The sequence below is a fragment of the Bemisia tabaci genome, chromosome 1, assembly GCF_918797505.1.
Source record: "Bemisia tabaci chromosome 1, PGI_BMITA_v3".
Taxonomy (NCBI): domain Eukaryota; kingdom Metazoa; phylum Arthropoda; class Insecta; order Hemiptera; family Aleyrodidae; genus Bemisia; species Bemisia tabaci.
Window position 1 is genome coordinate 28,994,227 of NC_092793.1, and position 17,212 is coordinate 29,011,438.

At 40.0% G+C, this 17,212-nt stretch overlaps 1 protein-coding gene across 10 annotated transcripts in view; it reads left to right on the forward strand.

Annotated features, from left to right (window-relative positions):
- The window catches only part of Ca-alpha1D (Ca[2+]-channel protein alpha[[1]] subunit D), a 286,209-nt gene that overhangs the window by 198,021 nt on the left and 70,976 nt on the right, over nucleotides 1–17,212 (forward strand). For all 10 annotated transcript variants that reach the window (XR_011899720.1, XM_072299452.1, XM_072299460.1 and 7 more), the window contains exons 4-6: nucleotides 6,178–6,317; nucleotides 9,890–9,996; nucleotides 12,078–12,230. Coding sequence is in view for 9 of the 10 variants with exons in the window: in XM_072299452.1 (XP_072155553.1) it covers nucleotides 6,178–6,317; nucleotides 9,890–9,996; nucleotides 12,078–12,230 (400 nt within the window). In the remaining variant the exon portion in view is untranslated. The remainder of the gene's footprint in view (nucleotides 1–6,177; nucleotides 6,318–9,889; nucleotides 9,997–12,077; nucleotides 12,231–17,212) is intronic.

Genomic DNA, 17,212 nt, shown 5'->3' on the forward strand with positions numbered 1-17,212 from the left:
GTTTCTTCTTAAGTATCAAAAATCTGAGTGGAAAGTATCTGTCCCGAGCATATAGCTGTCTTTCCTGGAGCTATCCTGCCTGGAGCATCGAGTGACAAAATTTTGCGGTGAGTTAGATAGCTCGCTCTGGCATGGGAAGCTCCTTGTAGCATGCTACAAGGAGCTTCCCATGCCAGAGCGAGCTATCTAACTCACCGCAAAATTTTGTCACTCGATGCTCCAGGCAGGATAGCTCCACAATATTTCACTCAGGCCACTCAGGCCAGAATAATTTTTAACAGTGTGCATTAATACATGAGCCCTGAGACCCATAAGAATATATGCATAATAGGGCTCACGTCACACTGCACATATTTCCGTTTGGCAGAAATACGTCCAATTCATTCTCTTGACACAAACACGCCATTGAAAGTCAGCTTTCCACTAAGTATAGCCACCTCAACCGACGTCCGATCTCAGCAAAGTGTCGCAACCCCATCGAATAATGAATGGATCAACTGAATTTTGAACTGCGAATCTGAATTTGACTAGTTTCCATTTTATTTTATGAGCATTGTATAGAACCTAAGATTTCTGCAAGTGAAAACACTCATCTGCCTTCCTGCTCATGAACTTATACCTCCGGCGGAAAAACGTACGATTTCAAGGATTAGTTTAGACGATAATGAACCTGAGAGCTGAAAGAATCTCCCTCTGAACATAACTCAGACCAGCGGGCCGATTATTGAAATTGATAGACAAAGCAATAGACAAAGAAGACAAAAAGGGTGTGGAGGGATCCTATTGGTGGAAGCGGGTGGTCGCAATGGACAAAGGACGTAGTTAAGAGACTAACTAACGGAAACCCACGAGAGACCCGATAGTTAGTCCATCATTTACGCCGTCAGTCTATATGAACCACTCATTTCAACCATTAGAATCGCTATATACTCCTTATGTCTTCTTTGTCTACAGCTTTGTCTGTAAATTTCAATAATTGGCCCGCTGGGACTCTCTCTGCAGTCTGTGGAGCGTCGCCCCAAGAAGAGGCTCTCTCGGCCAGTGGGTTGGAGGCTGCCAAGGGTGGAATGTGGAAAGAAAATAGTGGATAAAGAAAAAGGAAATTAACATGGTCCCATAAAATTCGAGTTTTACCCCGACATTAGTATCATCCATTACGTTGAGATAAAGTGCGCTCTCAAAGGTTCGGAAACATCGAGAAAAAAATCGTTGCGTATTAAAGAGCTGTTAAAAGTCTAGAATACAATGAAAGGTGGCGCAACAGCTTGCGAAAAGGAATAAAAGGATGTTGGGGTGGGGAGGGGAGCGGCGCGGGGTCGATGCTTAAAAAGCGAGCGCTCGGCCGGTAAAGGCGAAACTTCCGATTTTAATCTAGGCCTCGCGTTGACATCCAGATCCGACGTGAATACGATTCATTTAGTGTTCACCTGTTGCTCCTGCCCTTGTCGCTTTTCACAATGGACGATCGAATAGCGCCGCAACAGCCTGTTCCCCGGCTCAAATCCTCGTTCCAACCGCTCCAGTTTATCGCCGCGCTCAGGAAAAACACAGTACGAACGTTCGGATATTGCAAAATTTCCCAAGATCAAATACGATTTGTATCAAAAACTTTCAAATATTTTTCTGTAATTTTTTCGAGAATTTTGTTCACTCCAGCGCATCTGAAAAAGTACGGTAATACGCAGCGGCGTGGCGTGCTTTGCGCTGTATCGATCGATCTGCCATTTAAACGTATGGAAAAGGATCGATCGACAGGGTGTTTGCAGCGAACGCTTTAATAATCGATTCTTTACCATAACTTAAAATGGGGGAATATCGATAATGGATCATTCACGCCTCACGACTGGTAATAATTCCCATTTTTTTCATCCAAGATAATATCTGACCGGATTTGCGAAAAAAGAACTTTACCTCCAGGAGAAGACTTCCTGGAAAAACCTCTAGGGAAAAATTCCGAAACCAGCGATTTTGAATTCTCAACAAAAAATGCACTCTAGAAGCCTTTTGGATTAAGTATAAGTTTTCTCTTCACAGAGAGCGCTACCTGCTCTTTTTCTCTGTGCATGTCAGAATTCTTAATCTAAAACTTAAGAATTTTAGTTTCTTCAAGACATCATTTCCTCTTCAATATTTGAGCTTTCAGGGTCAAACTTACGCTAAAAATTGTCTTATTTTACGCAGTACTAATAACTCAAATTTGAGTGTTCATAAAGTAAGGTCCCTTTTCATAGATCCGGTCGCATATTTTTCTTTGAATTTTTCTGTGAATAATTTTGTTCGCTCTCCAGTCCAGCGCATCTGAATATTTTCATTGTACATATGTAATGTTTTTCTCAAAAATAAATATTTCATCGCAAGAAATTGGCAACAATGAAACGTTGAAACGTTGTTCTGACCTGAGTACCCCCCCTAGGGAGAGTATTTGCATGTCTGTGCCACTCTCTGATTCGTTCATCAGTTGTAGATTTTTAATGGGGCTCTTGAGGACCGGTGTAATCGATCCCGATCAAGAGGAATGAATGATACTCTCAGAAAAGGGTAATTTTTTTCCAAGAGAAACAAGCTACCTGCTGTACAGCGTGAATTTCGACAACTTTCGAATTTCGTCACTTAAAGGTACCGAAAAAGCACTGGATTTTTCTGCGTATGAGGTACTGAAATTTTTGAAAAGGCACTGAAAAAGTACTATACTTAATATTTGCCAGCCAGCTTTAGTAGACACCCTATTTATGCGACACAAAAATCCCGATAAGGAAAGTCGGCAGTTTCGAAAACGCCTTCAATTGTGGCGTAATACCTCACGCATTCCGTAGAGTGCGAATAGTTGTATCGTTGCGCCTTAGCAATGCGACGAAAGATTAACATTGAAGTAGCCTCCACGATGGTCTTATCACTTTTTCTTTGCCGCTGTTGCAGTTTTGACCGCATATTCTAAGTTGGCTCAAGCCAGGATTGTATTTAGCACATGAATAATTTTTATGGAAGAATTAATAACATAAATAAGCGGAAAGAAATATAACTAAATAAACGGAACTCAAATCAACATTAAAATACAAAAAGTCCAGTAAAAAAATGTGTATACAAAACGAAATAGAACGAAAACACATCCGGGCATAATTACACGCTCATTATTAACTGAAACGAAAGCTGTAAACAAAAAATTATAACAAGGAAACGTGCGCATATAACTGTTTCTTTAGCTCGTAAGGTCAGTCAGTCCACTTATTTCATGCTCAGAATTTTATGCGACACGAGAATTCCGATGTGGAAAGTTGGTTTTGAAAACGCCTTCAATTTTGGCGTGATACCTCACGCATTCCAGAGAGTATGAATAGTATGAATTAAGAGTATGAATTTGATCATTGAGTTATGAGAGTATGAATTGTATCTTTGCGCCTTAGCAACGCGATGGAAGATTATTATTAAAGTAGCCTCCTCGCTGGCCTTGTCGGTTCTCTTTGCCGCTACTGCAGTTTTAACCACATAGTTTAAGTGCGCTCAAGCTAGCATTGTAAATAGCAAATGGATGATTTTCAAAGAAGAATTGAAAATATACTCGCGGTAAGAAATATAACTAAGAATAACAGGAACTCAAATCGACAATCTACTTAAGGGTACCGAAAAAGTAGTGAATTTTTTTTTTGCGTATGAGGTACTGAATTGTTTGGGAAGGTAGTGAAAAAGTACTGTAAAAGGACCTAATTTTAGCCAGCCAGTTTTAGTAGACACCCTGCTCTCGGTGTATGAATAAGATTCTTATTAAGACTACCAGAATCACATCAGCAGCCTGGTTGTTGAAACTTTAACTGGCTATGTCGGCAAGATAAGACAAAACATGGCCCTATATGCGCCTTGTAATATATCGATTTTCGGTTCTCGTCCTGCTGACATAAATTTCAACAATCAGGCTGCTGGACCATGTGAATTTCGGTTACCTCAAAAGGCCGCCCTATGGGTACTTGAGATTTCCGTATGAGAAGAGCGAGAAAGACATTGTTCTTCGCATAATCACCTCTCCAAAATGTCTAAGAAAGTTATATTTTTAACCGATGACACTCCCCAGCAGGCTGATTGTTGAAATTGGTAGAAATAGCGATAGACAAAGAAGAATTAAGAAACGGATATGGAGGGATCCTATTGGTGGAAGTGGGTGGTTGCAATGCAGTGGCGTGGCGTGAATTGCGATATATCGATTGTTATGTCATTTAAACCTATGAAAGAAGATCGATTATCAGGGTGTTCGCAGCGAACACCTTAGTAATCGATTCTTTACCATAGTTTCAAATGGCGAGATATCCATAGTCGATTATGCACGCCACGCCACTGTTGCAATGGACAAATGACGTAGGTAATAGGCTAACTAACGGCAACCCACGAGAGACACGATAGTTGGTCCATCATTTACCCCCTTAGTCTATAAGAACCGCCCATTTCAATCAATAGGATCGCCCTATACTCCTTATGTCTTCTTTGCCTATAGCTTTGTATATAAATTTCAATAATCGGCCCGCTGGAGTCTTGCATTTTAATGAATTGAGTTATATAAGTTTGATTGCGCCTGTATCCGAAAGCAAACGGCTTGATGAAGGCACCAAGTTGGTCGTAATACATTCACCTCAGGTCTCGTCATTGGATTCAACCTGTTGCGTTCAAGTCGGCGTTCCTGTCCCTGTTGCTTGCAATTTCGTTACGTTTTCTTGCTACGTATCCGGCTTAGCGCCCGGCCTAGTACGCGCCGCGAAGATCGTACATCTCTAACTCAAAACTCATGTGCGGTGTTCCAATCATGACATCACTGCGGCTTTACGTAAGAACTCGTTATCGATTTCTGCGAGGACGGTATCCAAAAGCATAAACCCCGAAAGTGAGAAATGTGTGACCCAAAAGCGCTATGCGAGTTTTCTCCCGCATTCTACAGCGTGATCCATAAGTACCGCGCCACTAGCGCGTAGCATCCCCGTAACTTTTGAACAAATTCAGATAGAGACTTGACATTTTGTGAGTGCCCATAGGCCATGGTTGACCTTTGGGCACGTTTTTTCAACGACTTTTGGGACCACCCTAACTTCCAAAGGGATCACCCCAAACAGAAGCTAGGACTCAAGGATGCAAAACTTTTGGATCATCCTGTACAGTGCCTTCTGACCTGATTCGTCGATGATGCAACTGCAGAAAAGCGCATCTCGGTTTACGGCGTTGCGGACTTCCTGTCATACTTTATTTTCTGTGTGGAAAACTACCAAACGTCATTTCTAGAAAATTTTGTGATTTTCTCTCCCTATTTGATGAATATTCTACGAAAACTTCAAGTTGTAATTTTGGTTGGTTCTTCTTTTAAACAATAAAGAATGAGCGAAGATTTTGAAACATTGCAAGCAAGATACGCATTTTTGCAATTTCACCGTCGATATGTCAGAAGTCCTAAGACCTGGATTTGTCGATAAACAGTCAAGGTATCAGTAACGACAGCAATTCGTATAGCTAGCAATTAGGATTTGATGGAGTCTATGAAATAACCTCAGAGTGAAGTGTTCATATTCCGGAGCTCGAAGTGGTGGTGATGGGGGTGGTGTTGGTAGGGGTGGGGGGTGGTGGCCGAAGTGAGAGAGGAGCTCGAGTGGAACCGAACATGGCAACTGAAATCCAACGTCGAATGAGGGTTCTCTGACAAGAGAGATGGCTTTTGAGCGGAGATTAACGCGGTTTGTTTCTGACAGAGGATGGACGTATGTAGTGGCGTATCTTGAATCATCGGCTATCGATATTTCTCCATTTGAAGCTATGGTAAAGAAATGATCACAGGTGTTTGTTTGCAAAACGCCCAGTTAATCGATTCTTTTCTATATGTTCAAGTTCCAGATTTATCGATTTCCTCGCTCCTCGCTACGAATCTCTTATAACTTCATTGTTTGTTCGTCTTTAGTATTTTTCAATATGTATCTCGTATGGCGGCAAGTTTAAGTGGAGTTTTAACGTCAGCTCTATCGCACAACCATTTCAAATCTTGTTTTTTTTCTTTCTTTCTTTCTTCAGGTATTTATGATGGATCTCTTTCCTCTATACATCTATCTTACACCGTTTCTTCTGTCAATATTTATTTACTCCATATTATATTATACAATAGATACTTACAAACTCCTGCAGTAATAACTTGTTGGTATGCTTGTTTGTTCGCAGGAAAATATTGAGTACGTGTTTCTAGTAATATTCACGGTAGAATGTGTCATGAAAATAGTTGCCTACGGCTTTGTCGCCCATCCGGGTGCCTACCTAAGAAACGGATGGAACTTACTAGATTTTACAATTGTAGTTATAGGGTAAGTCAACATTCTCTTTATTTTCTTTTCGTTTTACACAAATGATTCCATTGTGCTGGTCACAGAAGCGTGTTTTGTTGCTTGAATTTTGCAGATTAGCTAGAAGTAATAAGATCTGTCCAAACAGCAACTTTCTTTGTTCAATATTAACCGAGATGTCGCGCTTTGAAAAATTCAGTTTGTGACGTCATAAATTTTCCAAAGCGCGATATCTCGGTTAATATTGAAAGTCCTCCTAAGAAGAAAGTATTCTATCCATTAAAAGTATCCTAAAGAATGTTTTAAGCGATTTCCCCCAGATAGAAACAAGGTCAAAAAAGTTCTGAATTCATTTCGTACAATAATACTCGTAATTATTAGTGTCACAATATACTTTTAATGCATTATTCCAATATTAATATATTTCTTTCATTCCCTGAGCTGGGTTGCATTATTAGCAACCTTAGATTTCCCACCAGATTCGTGCATCAAGTAAGCATCTAATTTCAATGGGCCGGTTTTGGATTCCTCTCCGAAAACCGTACTGATCCATAGAGATATATTGATTTGAATTCTTGATTTCCCCCTCATTTTTTGCTCTTTTGCAATCAATTACACGTATGAGATATATTGCTTCTAATTCTCGGTTTTTGCCCGGTTTTCCTGGTTTTTTTTTTTCTTTTATTTTTTATTATTACCATATCTTGGCCTACTGCAATCATTAGACATCTCTTATTTTTGCATTTAAGGTTTATGTTATACCTACCAAGGGATGGGAATCCGATTTCGCCCAAAGGGGACATGCCCGTTTTCTGCATTTAGCGATTCAGACCGTCCTCACCACAAATAGCTACTTTTCCGCGCATTTGTATTAATTTTGGCACCCAACGCCCAACCCGTTGAACCTTTAACCACTTCACCCCTTACTCCCCCCCCCTTCCGTTACAGGCTCTGAAGTAGACGGATTGCCATCTTGCTTTGCTCTGCGGTCGCACGTCCGAGTCCGACGTGACAAAGAGACTTGAGAGGAATAAAGCCCTCTCCCCCATCCCCTTCACCCCTTCCCATCTTCCCTCCGGCAAAACAATTTATAACACTACTCAACAGGATCGCGAGATTTTTTCTCAAAAGTTAGTCTTCCTCGCACAATTGCCTTTTTCCCCAGCGGCTCCTCGGTCCTGATTGTTGAAATTGATAGACAAAGCGACAGACGAAGTAGACATAGGGAGTATGGAGCGATCCTATCGTTAGATATGGGTGATTTTCGAGAAGGCTAAGGGAGAAAATGATGGAATAACTGTAGGATCTCTCACGGATTGCCGTTAGTTAGTCTTTTACCAAATTATTGGAGTTTCGGCTACTTAAAATGAAAGAAACAAATATTGAGGCCTAGCTGAAAAAAAACAGACTGCAAGAGAATGTTTGATTATGAGAATGTTTATGTTAAGGTAATTTTTAAATAAACACTCTCTGGCACACTGTTTTCTGAAGCATGACCTGAGTTTACATATTTTATCAAAGAAAAAATCAAAAAGCTCAATATTTGTTTCTTTTAGTTAATTACCTAATTCCGAATTGTCCCTCTGCAACCACACGCTTTCACCAATAGGATTCCTCCATATCCTTTTTGTTTTCCTTGTCTATGGCTTTGTCTATCAATTCCAAGAATCGGCCCGCTGGAAAATATTAAATTCACGTCCAAATCATTCCGCTCTAAAATCGAGCAAAATGAGTCTTCAACCATTTGGCGCAATTAATACCTAAAAATTCCATAACTGACCCATCGACAGCAGCTCGAAGTTCGAGGAAAGCCGGTGACCGTCTTCGAAACGCCTTCTGAGCTAGGAGCTACAAGCTGGGGTCCGCGAGATTGCGGAACCTATGACAGTGACAGTGCAGTTCCCCATACGGCTGGGATAAAAAAGAAACGGCCAAGAACATAGGTACATGTCTAAATCTGTCGACGTCTCCATAGAAATAAAGATCCCTCGCATCCTCGAAATTATAAGCATCTTGTTTTATGGGATAGGAGAAAATTGGTCAACGTCCGGTAGGCGAGTGGAAGGGTGGCAATTTTGTACTCGCCCCTTTTCAGCGTGCGATTCCCCTTTTCTCACAGGTCACTCTATTTTTGGGCCTTTTATTTCCAGACGATAAATATTTAGCAACCCTTCTCCAGTTAGTGCAGTTTATCCGTGCGCAAGTTTGCAATATCGTTCTCCGACTTTTTCGACGATTCATTTTCCTTTATTCCTGGGCAATACCGCAAAATCTGGCGCTAGTGTATTTAAAGTCACGTACCTAAATTTTGCACTCGCCCCGCTCTGCAAATCTGTGCTCTGTGCTAATGTCCCCTCGGATGAAATATCACCAGTTCGTAAATTATCCGCGTCGGAAACGTGCGTCTTTAGCGGACTTTTTCGTCGACAACATAGAATGGAAAACGTAATGCGAGCGTAAGCAACCGTCGTCGTTTTTCCGGAGTTTTGTGGATTTAAATTCTTCGTAGCGTCCATTTCCCCTACATAAAAGTAAATAAAGTGAGGGCAATAAATACGGGACTGTACGCGTCAAATCAAACGGGACAAATAATTTTGTTTACAAAATAGCATTTTAAGATGTGGACATTGCCTTTGAAAACGCATCTCGACCAAAATAACTCGGTGTTAACGCTTGCAGGCCGATTATCGAAATTGATAGACAAAACTATAGACAGAGAAGGCAAAAGAGACTTGGAGGGATCCTATTGGTGGAAGCGGGTGGTTGCAATTGACGGAGGAGGTAGGAGATAAACTAACTTACGGCAACCAACAAGAGACTCTTCAGTCAGTCTATCATTTTCCCCCTTAGGCTCTAAGAACCATCAGTTTCAACCTGTGGGATCACTCCATACTCCTTATGTATTCTTTATCTAAAGATTTGTAATGATGATCAATAAGATCCGTTAGTAAGATGCCGTTAGTAAGATCAATGTCAATAATCAGCCCGCAGATCTGCTGTTCTCAACAAGAGGAGTCGTTTCACTCAGAAGGAAAACGCTGCATTCCTGAACGTACAGAAATTGGGGGAAATGTCGAAATTTCGATAGAGCGCTCAAGAGAAAAGTAGGCAAGAAAAAAAGGGAAAGAACTTGTGTTGTGGTCTTTCATATAAAACCAATCCGAGCTCACTCGTTTCATTCATAGTATACTAGGGGTATTTCAAAGTTAAAGATTCAGATTTTAACGGCTGCGCGGGCCGCCATCTTGAATTTTGTAAATGAATCAGGGCTTTCGAGGATGGAACCAGTCCGCTTGTATTTGAGCTCTGCGGGTTGATAGTTAAATAGTTAGGTTGAATTGTTAGGTCAATCGATCGAAGTCGATTGACGACGATTCAAAAATCAACCCACAAAAATGCCGAAAATATATGCGAACGAATGCTCTTTCGAAAACGGGCTTTTAGCGTTTTCGGAAAGAATCGATTATATCTTCTCTCCTTTTAAAAGGTTTCTTAGGTACGTAAGTAAACGACGAGTTTTTTTGACACCATGTCTCCTGTTTCTAATCATGAATATTTTGCTTCAAAACCTTGTTCTCTTTGTCTTGTTGCAGAATGATAAGTACCACTCTTTCAAATTTGATGAAAGAGGGTTTCGATGTCAAAGCTCTTCGTGCATTTCGAGTTCTTCGACCACTAAGATTGGTATCCGGAGTGCCAAGTAAGTGTTCATTCAAAACTACTGCCAAGAACTTAAAATAAATTTTTAGGGGATGTATTAGTTTGTCATTACTTCTAGTTTAGGTACAAATTGCCATTACAGTATTGAAGGGCCTCTATCAAATGACAACTTTTGCCGTAAAATCATTCTTAACATCCAAGTCATTTTTCAAGAAATTACAGAAAATGAATATGTTTAGCTGCCTTGGAATAATACTCACGGCAGTATAACTGCTGTTATATCTTATCCTCAGACTATTTTAAACACATGGCGTTGTGAATACACTTTTTAAACCTCTCAAATAGCGGTGCATGAGAACACAGTATTCTCAATTTTCTTACATCATTCTCTTAATTTTCCATACCGATGCGTAAAATGCGAAACCACGTATCTCCATCTGCGACGTTGCAGACTTCCGATCATACTATATTTTTGCTCTGTAAAACTCGTCAACTTAATTTCTCGAAAACTTTCCTGGATTTTCTTCTCTGTCAGCAGATTAATCCGCAGAAATTTTAAGCTATGCAGTTGCCTTGTCTCTCTTGGTAAGAGGAAAATAGGAGCAGACATTTTGAAACACCGTAATGGAGATACGTGATTTGGACTGTATTTTGCAATTTGGAACTATAAATTCTAGCCCGGTTTAAAAACAACGTATGTGCCATTAGTTTCCCTATGCACATTGCACATAAGTGTCTTTCCAGAAGAGCCAGAATTTATAGTTCCAAATTGCCAAATACAGTCCATTTAGCACTTTAGCCATCGAGACGTTCCGAGCTTACCACTACGCGCGTTTGTTTTATGTATGTCTCATGAAGGATTTTGAAATGTGTGGCATTCATCAGCACATTTTGCAAAATAAGTGACATTTTTTAGTCTGGGTTTCTCGGCCCCAAAATCCTGCATGCAAACACGCCAAGCGCAGACGCGATGTTGGTTTGAAACGTAGATGCATCTATTCGAGCTTGATGGATGTCCGTGTTGCATATTTAAAAATGAAGGCGCACTGGTTAGCCGCTCGCTCCGGCTGTGAATAGAGAATGCGTGCCTCTGTTCTGAATTGGTAGCAAGGAGTCGCTCGAGTTGGAAAAATATACTGGGAACTGCCCACCTCCTCTTTACCATTCCTCGTAACATTACCACGAAAATGGTACCATTTTAAATGTGCCTTGTCATATGTCACTATCATCACTCGATCTGAAAGAAATAACTACTCCGAAGAAGGTGTCTTTCTAAAAATAATCGTGATTTTAATGGGCAGACGGCCTTCATTCGGTCATATTCGGTTTCTTTGCCGTTCTACGCTCAATAGTACTGTGAGTTTTAGTAGTAGTATATAGTACTACTAATGATAGTACTGTCATTTGCGTGGACCACGTGGGCTCCCAAGTGTAAGTTGAAGATGGCGGAACGTTCGGTTTGCGTTTACCTAAATCAAAAGACATCGATGGCTTTTTAAAAAAGCGTATATTTGATTAAGATAAAGCTATCATCTGTCTTTGTTCTATTTATCTAAGAGGAAACTAATAAACCGTATTTCCTCGATATGCTCCATAAAGTACCTATTCGAAAATATTCATAGACAATTCTAAGGGTTTTTTTTTTTTTCAGTTTTCTTCTCGAAAAGCAAAACATAACATAATCAGCTATGTTCAAACTTGGAAATGGAAGTACCCTTTTTTCGACTTCAATCGTCGATACGCTGCAGTGGCGTGGAGTGAATAATCTATTATCGATATCTTGCCATTTGAAGCTATGGTAAAGAATCGATTACTAAGGCGTTCGCTGCGGACACCCTGATAATCGATCTTTTTTCATAGGTTTGAATGGCGTATCAATCGATTTATCGCAAAGCACGCCACGCCACTGATACGCTGTATATATTTACAATACCTTTCTCCTTAAAACTCTATATACTTATTTTTCGTCTGAGTGACTCTTTTACCGATTCATCTCAGAGCCATGAAAGTATATTTAAAACACTTTAAATCGCGTCGTGGCAAGCGTCTAAATAATCGTATCTTCTCATTATTTAGTGCGAAAAATAGGAACTAATTTTTTGTTTGCTCTTTTATTTGCAGGCTTACAAGTAGTTTTGAACTCAATTCTCCGTGCCATGGTGCCTTTATTACACATAGCTCTTTTAGTAATCTTTGTAATTATAATTTATGCCATTATCGGTTTGGAGTTGTTCTCAGGAAAATTGCATAAAACTTGCTTCAACAACATCACTGGTGAGTCACATTGTTTTTTTATTCTCTGTCAATTGAATTTCCAACCTGTATCAGCCAATTTCGGATGCAACCTATGAAAACTTAACTCATAGAGAATTGATTCTATTTTATTCGTTTAACACACCCAACCAAACGAAATTATCGCAGCTCTCATACTCGCGGCGGGCTTATGCAGCGTTGATGTTCAGCAGTGTATGTTTTAGCTAAAAAATGTTACGATTTGATGATTAAGTTGCATAAATTCGTTAAAGCGGTAACTGTTCAAAACTGGATTTAAAACCAAAAACACAAACCCCAAACGCACAAATGAAGATTCGCCCTTTTGTAGCGGGGAAAGCAGTATTTGTTTGCTAAGATGAGTGCGCCCTTGAAATTGGAAAAAATGAGACAAGAAAAACTTCAACTGAGTTAGTAATGCGGTTGCAATGTAAAAAAATATTTTTCAATTATGAGGTATTAAATAGTCTCTGTCCGAAAGACTGAGACGTCCGAAAGTTAGTGAATCCTTTATGTTTATGAAAATTGATAAGAGGCGCAAATAAAAGGAAACTTAAGAAGAAACATTTACATGATTTTCCAACGCCTTACCTAGAAGTTTAAGCGAGGGACTTATGAAAACAGAACAGAACAGAACAATATGTAATTTTCTCAAACATATTTACGCGACTTCATTGTGCGACAGGTTCGCCAGTTAAACCAGGAAATCATGAACGTGTTTTTTGCTTGTAACGATAAAGATTCCCCGTTGCATTTCTATTTTCCAAGAGACGGACGGTCAGCATTTTGTCGGAAAGTTTGTGCGTATCTTTTGGATTGCTCTTTGAAAATTTTGCATTCAACGGAAAATATATTTATCCGCAAGGAAAATATAAAAGATGAATCCAAATAAAAGACGACAGAAAATTATATTAAATTAGATTAAAAGAAACTCATCAAATCATACCCAGAAACCTGATTTTTTAGCTATTTTAAGGACCGGCAACATTTAAAAACATTTGTGTTTATCAGTGCATTTTTCCGAAAATTCAAAATTTGCTATGAAAATCAATAAACGTTAACTTCATCAGTCAGTACAATAGGTAACGCTAGGATACAGGTCAGAGTTGGGCGAAAAATTGACGCAATTAAATCGACTAACATTTCGATTGACCGAATAATTTGGGTATTAAAGTTGGCAACTAATCCGGAGACAAATAATTTAATCAATCGCCCCCCGGCAATTGACGAATAAATCGAGTGAGAAAATCGGCGACTAATTCGAAAAAAATAAATCGTCAATTGTCCCAAGACAATTGACGAATAATTCGAATTCTTAAATTTGGCAACTAATGTGAAAGGAAATAAGTTGATCAATCGCCGCATGACGATTGACGAATAAATCGGGGTTTTTAAACCGGCAACTAACCTAGCAGCAAATTAATCGTCAATCGTGCCATGACAATTGACGAATAATTCGAATTTAAATAATTTGTCAATCGTCTCCTACGATTGAAGCAACCTTATGAGGATTCCCGTGGGAGTTTTCGGGAATTTTTCGGGAACGGAAAATTTTCTCGGGAACCGTCGTTCCCGTTACGTAACTTACTCGGGAATCTTCGATCCCGTCTCGTATCGGATGCATGAGAATAATATCGATGGATGTGAGATGATTCTGATTTCAATACCGCCATACTCCATGGCATCTTGCGCCATGGGCAACATGGCACGCCGGCCGGCCACCGACCGACCGCGTTTCTTATCTCCCCTCAAAGCGTCCTTTCCCGGAGTCCGCCTCGCATTCTCATTCAGCCTTCAATCGTGGGATCATTTTATACCTTTTTGACCGTTTGGAATCGTTTTGTTGTGAGAAGAGTTACAGTGCCTCCTCGCGTGGAACGTAACCAAAGAGGCGTCCAGCACTCCTCCAGCACGGATCCTTGCATACCTTTTCAATCGAATGTCAACTCTGTCACCTTCGTTCGTCGATCGCCCCGCAGATTTTCGTTCGCTACCTGCCCCTTCCGTTTCTTTCTGACTCCCTCGCTCTCCTCATCTTCTTACTAATGAACTCTCCGGAGTGATTACGCGTGCATTCTTTTTGAATTTCCTATCGCCTCCCTCACTTCTGGTATCTTGTCCGATGATGCCGGAGTTTTGCTTTCAATATATTGACCCCGTCAGTTTTAATTTTAAGAATATTTCATTTTCTACCATAGGAGAGCTGACCGTTTTTTGCGTGGCATCTTCGGCATCCTCTATCCCCCCCCCCCCCCTTCCAATTTGAAAGTGTTTATCGAGAAATTTTCTTGTTGAAACGACTCTAATAAACGAAGCACTGGTGCCCCAACTTTTTAAAGAGTTTTTAATACATGCGCCTCTCCACTTTCTGATTAGATTGAAATTTATTAGTTAAGGAGTTTCCGACTCCGAAAAATGTATCTATGTAATCATCTAGTTTTCCCCCAACGACTCCTCTCCGCCTTAAAAATATCGCTTCACGGACTGGGCATTCTAACTCCCCCCCCCCTCCAAGTAAACACATGAAGCCGCAATATTAAAATGCTTTTGCCAAGATTTCATGGCGTCACATTAGAAATTGTCTATTTCTCTTTTCACAATTTTAAAAAAAAAAATTGCCACAGTTGAGCCCTCTCTGCTTCTAAGCAACTTGCAATTTTCTAAAAATAATTTCTTTAAAAACCAACTGTATTCTGATCAGCACATTAACATGCATATTGCACGTGAAACAAGTATCTATGATAATCTACATGAGATTAGAAAGTCCCCTCATGAATTACCGTGTCTTGAACCCAAAAGAGCAAGCATAAAGGTTCGGCTTGTTTTATGAAGAAATATAAATGAATGAATTAAACATAATTAACGAAAGAGAGAAATGAGTGAAGAAATTAAAAAGGAGATAAAAAATTCTAGTTCTAGGCTTTTAACGTCTGTAAGTCCCCGTTACAATCATAATCCTGTCATAAGAACCCGTCAATTGACGAATAACTCGAATTCTATGGCTGACAAGGGTCGCAACTTATGTCCTAACGAATACATAAACGTCTGTGTGTTGAGCTTTATTGTTTGGGAGCATTATGGTTCACAGTGGGAAAAGACGTCGATACTCGTGTTTATTCTACAACTGCCATCGGATATTTTGCTGTTCAAACAGGTTTAAAATTGTTTTTCAGTTAACTTGCGACTATACACGGAATAATATTTAACTTGATAAGTCCTCAAGTTTAGACTTGATCGCTTTTTAATTTACTTTCGACAGTCTTCAGAAATTGGTCAATCGTCCTGTAGAGCAAGAGGGCATCAAAAGAGCACAGCCTCAGATCGGCGGGGACGTGCGCAGATTTCTAGTTACGCCACTGCCCTTCCACCCCCCCCCCCCCCCCGAGGCAAAAAAGTTCCATGTTGGGTCTTCCATTCAATTTTAAAGGAGCCCATTTAATGAAGAAATAGAGTTTTCATCACACATTACCCCGGCAGTAAAGGAAAACCTACTTGAAGTCAAAATTGGACAATAGGTGGTAATTTCAATTCTTTACTTTACACTTCTTCGGGAAGGCCGTTAATATTCTCCTGGAAATTTTTTTCTACGTATCACATCCTTGCATTCAATTTTCTTTCATTTGAGAGAGTAGACATTATGCCCTCTCAAGAGTTTGAATAGTGGTGTCAGAATTTGTGGTATTGTTTCAACGTGTGCTTCATTCTCAAACTTTTAGTTTTTGAAAGCAATAGTATAGGTTGCAACAACTGGCTCGGTTCTTCTAGAAATAATGATGCATGGGTGGATCTAATACCCAGATTTAAATCTGGGTATTTTTGAATGTATTTTTGAACAAAAATTTGAATAAATTGATTCAAATTTTTGTTCAATTCACAACTCTTCCGCGATCAACTCAAAGCTTCCTCTCGATTTCCTTCAATTTCGCAATTTAAACTCTGCAATATTAATCAATTTGGAAGCAGAAAATAGGGTAAAATTGCGCTGATGGGCAGAAATTTCTGGACCACCATTAAGGTGAAAGTGACTCCCCCCCCCCCCCCCCAACAAAATATTTCATCGCGCTTCCTTCGTTGGCTAAGGGTCTACACACTGAGGCGTGAGCCAGTCCGACCTAGTGGAGTCGCTTCCATAAGACGATTTTGCTAATGACAACATGATTTTGGAGGGGGGGGGGGGGGTAGAAATTATACGTAGGAGCATTCATCGTGGTGATTGAGGCGTTGGGTGCACACGGAGAAAAAAACCTCGTGCATGGGACCCGAAGTTTAGGTCATATGGATCTCTGAATTTTTCGGATTGAGCATCTGAACACTTTAGGTCTAGCCGTCGAGGTTCGGATCACACATCTGAAACTCCAGTTCTTACATCTGAAGTACTTCAGATGTGAGAACCGAAGTACTTCAGATGTAAGAACTGAAGTTTCAGATGTGTGATCCAAACCTCAGCAGCTGGACCTAAAGTGTTCAGATACTCAATCCGAAAACTTCAGAGATCCATATGACCTAAACTTCGGATCCCACGCACGAAGTTTTTTTCTCCGCGCAGAGAGGGCATTTCTAGGTCGCGAGGTTTCAGAAACTCCAGTCCTTATTTATACTTCAGAGAGAAACTATCGGGTGATTGTGCTAAAATTTCATAACTTTCCAGCATTGTGAAATCGTCTATACTATAAGCTCCGAGACCTCCTAAATTTGCATATCTGATAACGCTTAGTTCCAGCGTTTTACCAGGCCGATTTTCATTATTTTTGAGGCTAATACTGGAAAAAAACACACACACATTGGATCTAGAGTCCAGACTCTTGAAAACATTGACAAGAAAAAATACTCTTGATTCAATCGGATTTTTGCTTGAATAAAAACGAAATCCGCTTTAATTAAGAGGCCTGGTTCTTTATTTAAGCAACATTCTGATTGAATCAAGAGTACTTTTTCTTGTCGATGTTTTTAAGAGTCTGGACTCTAGATCCAATGTGTTTTTTGTT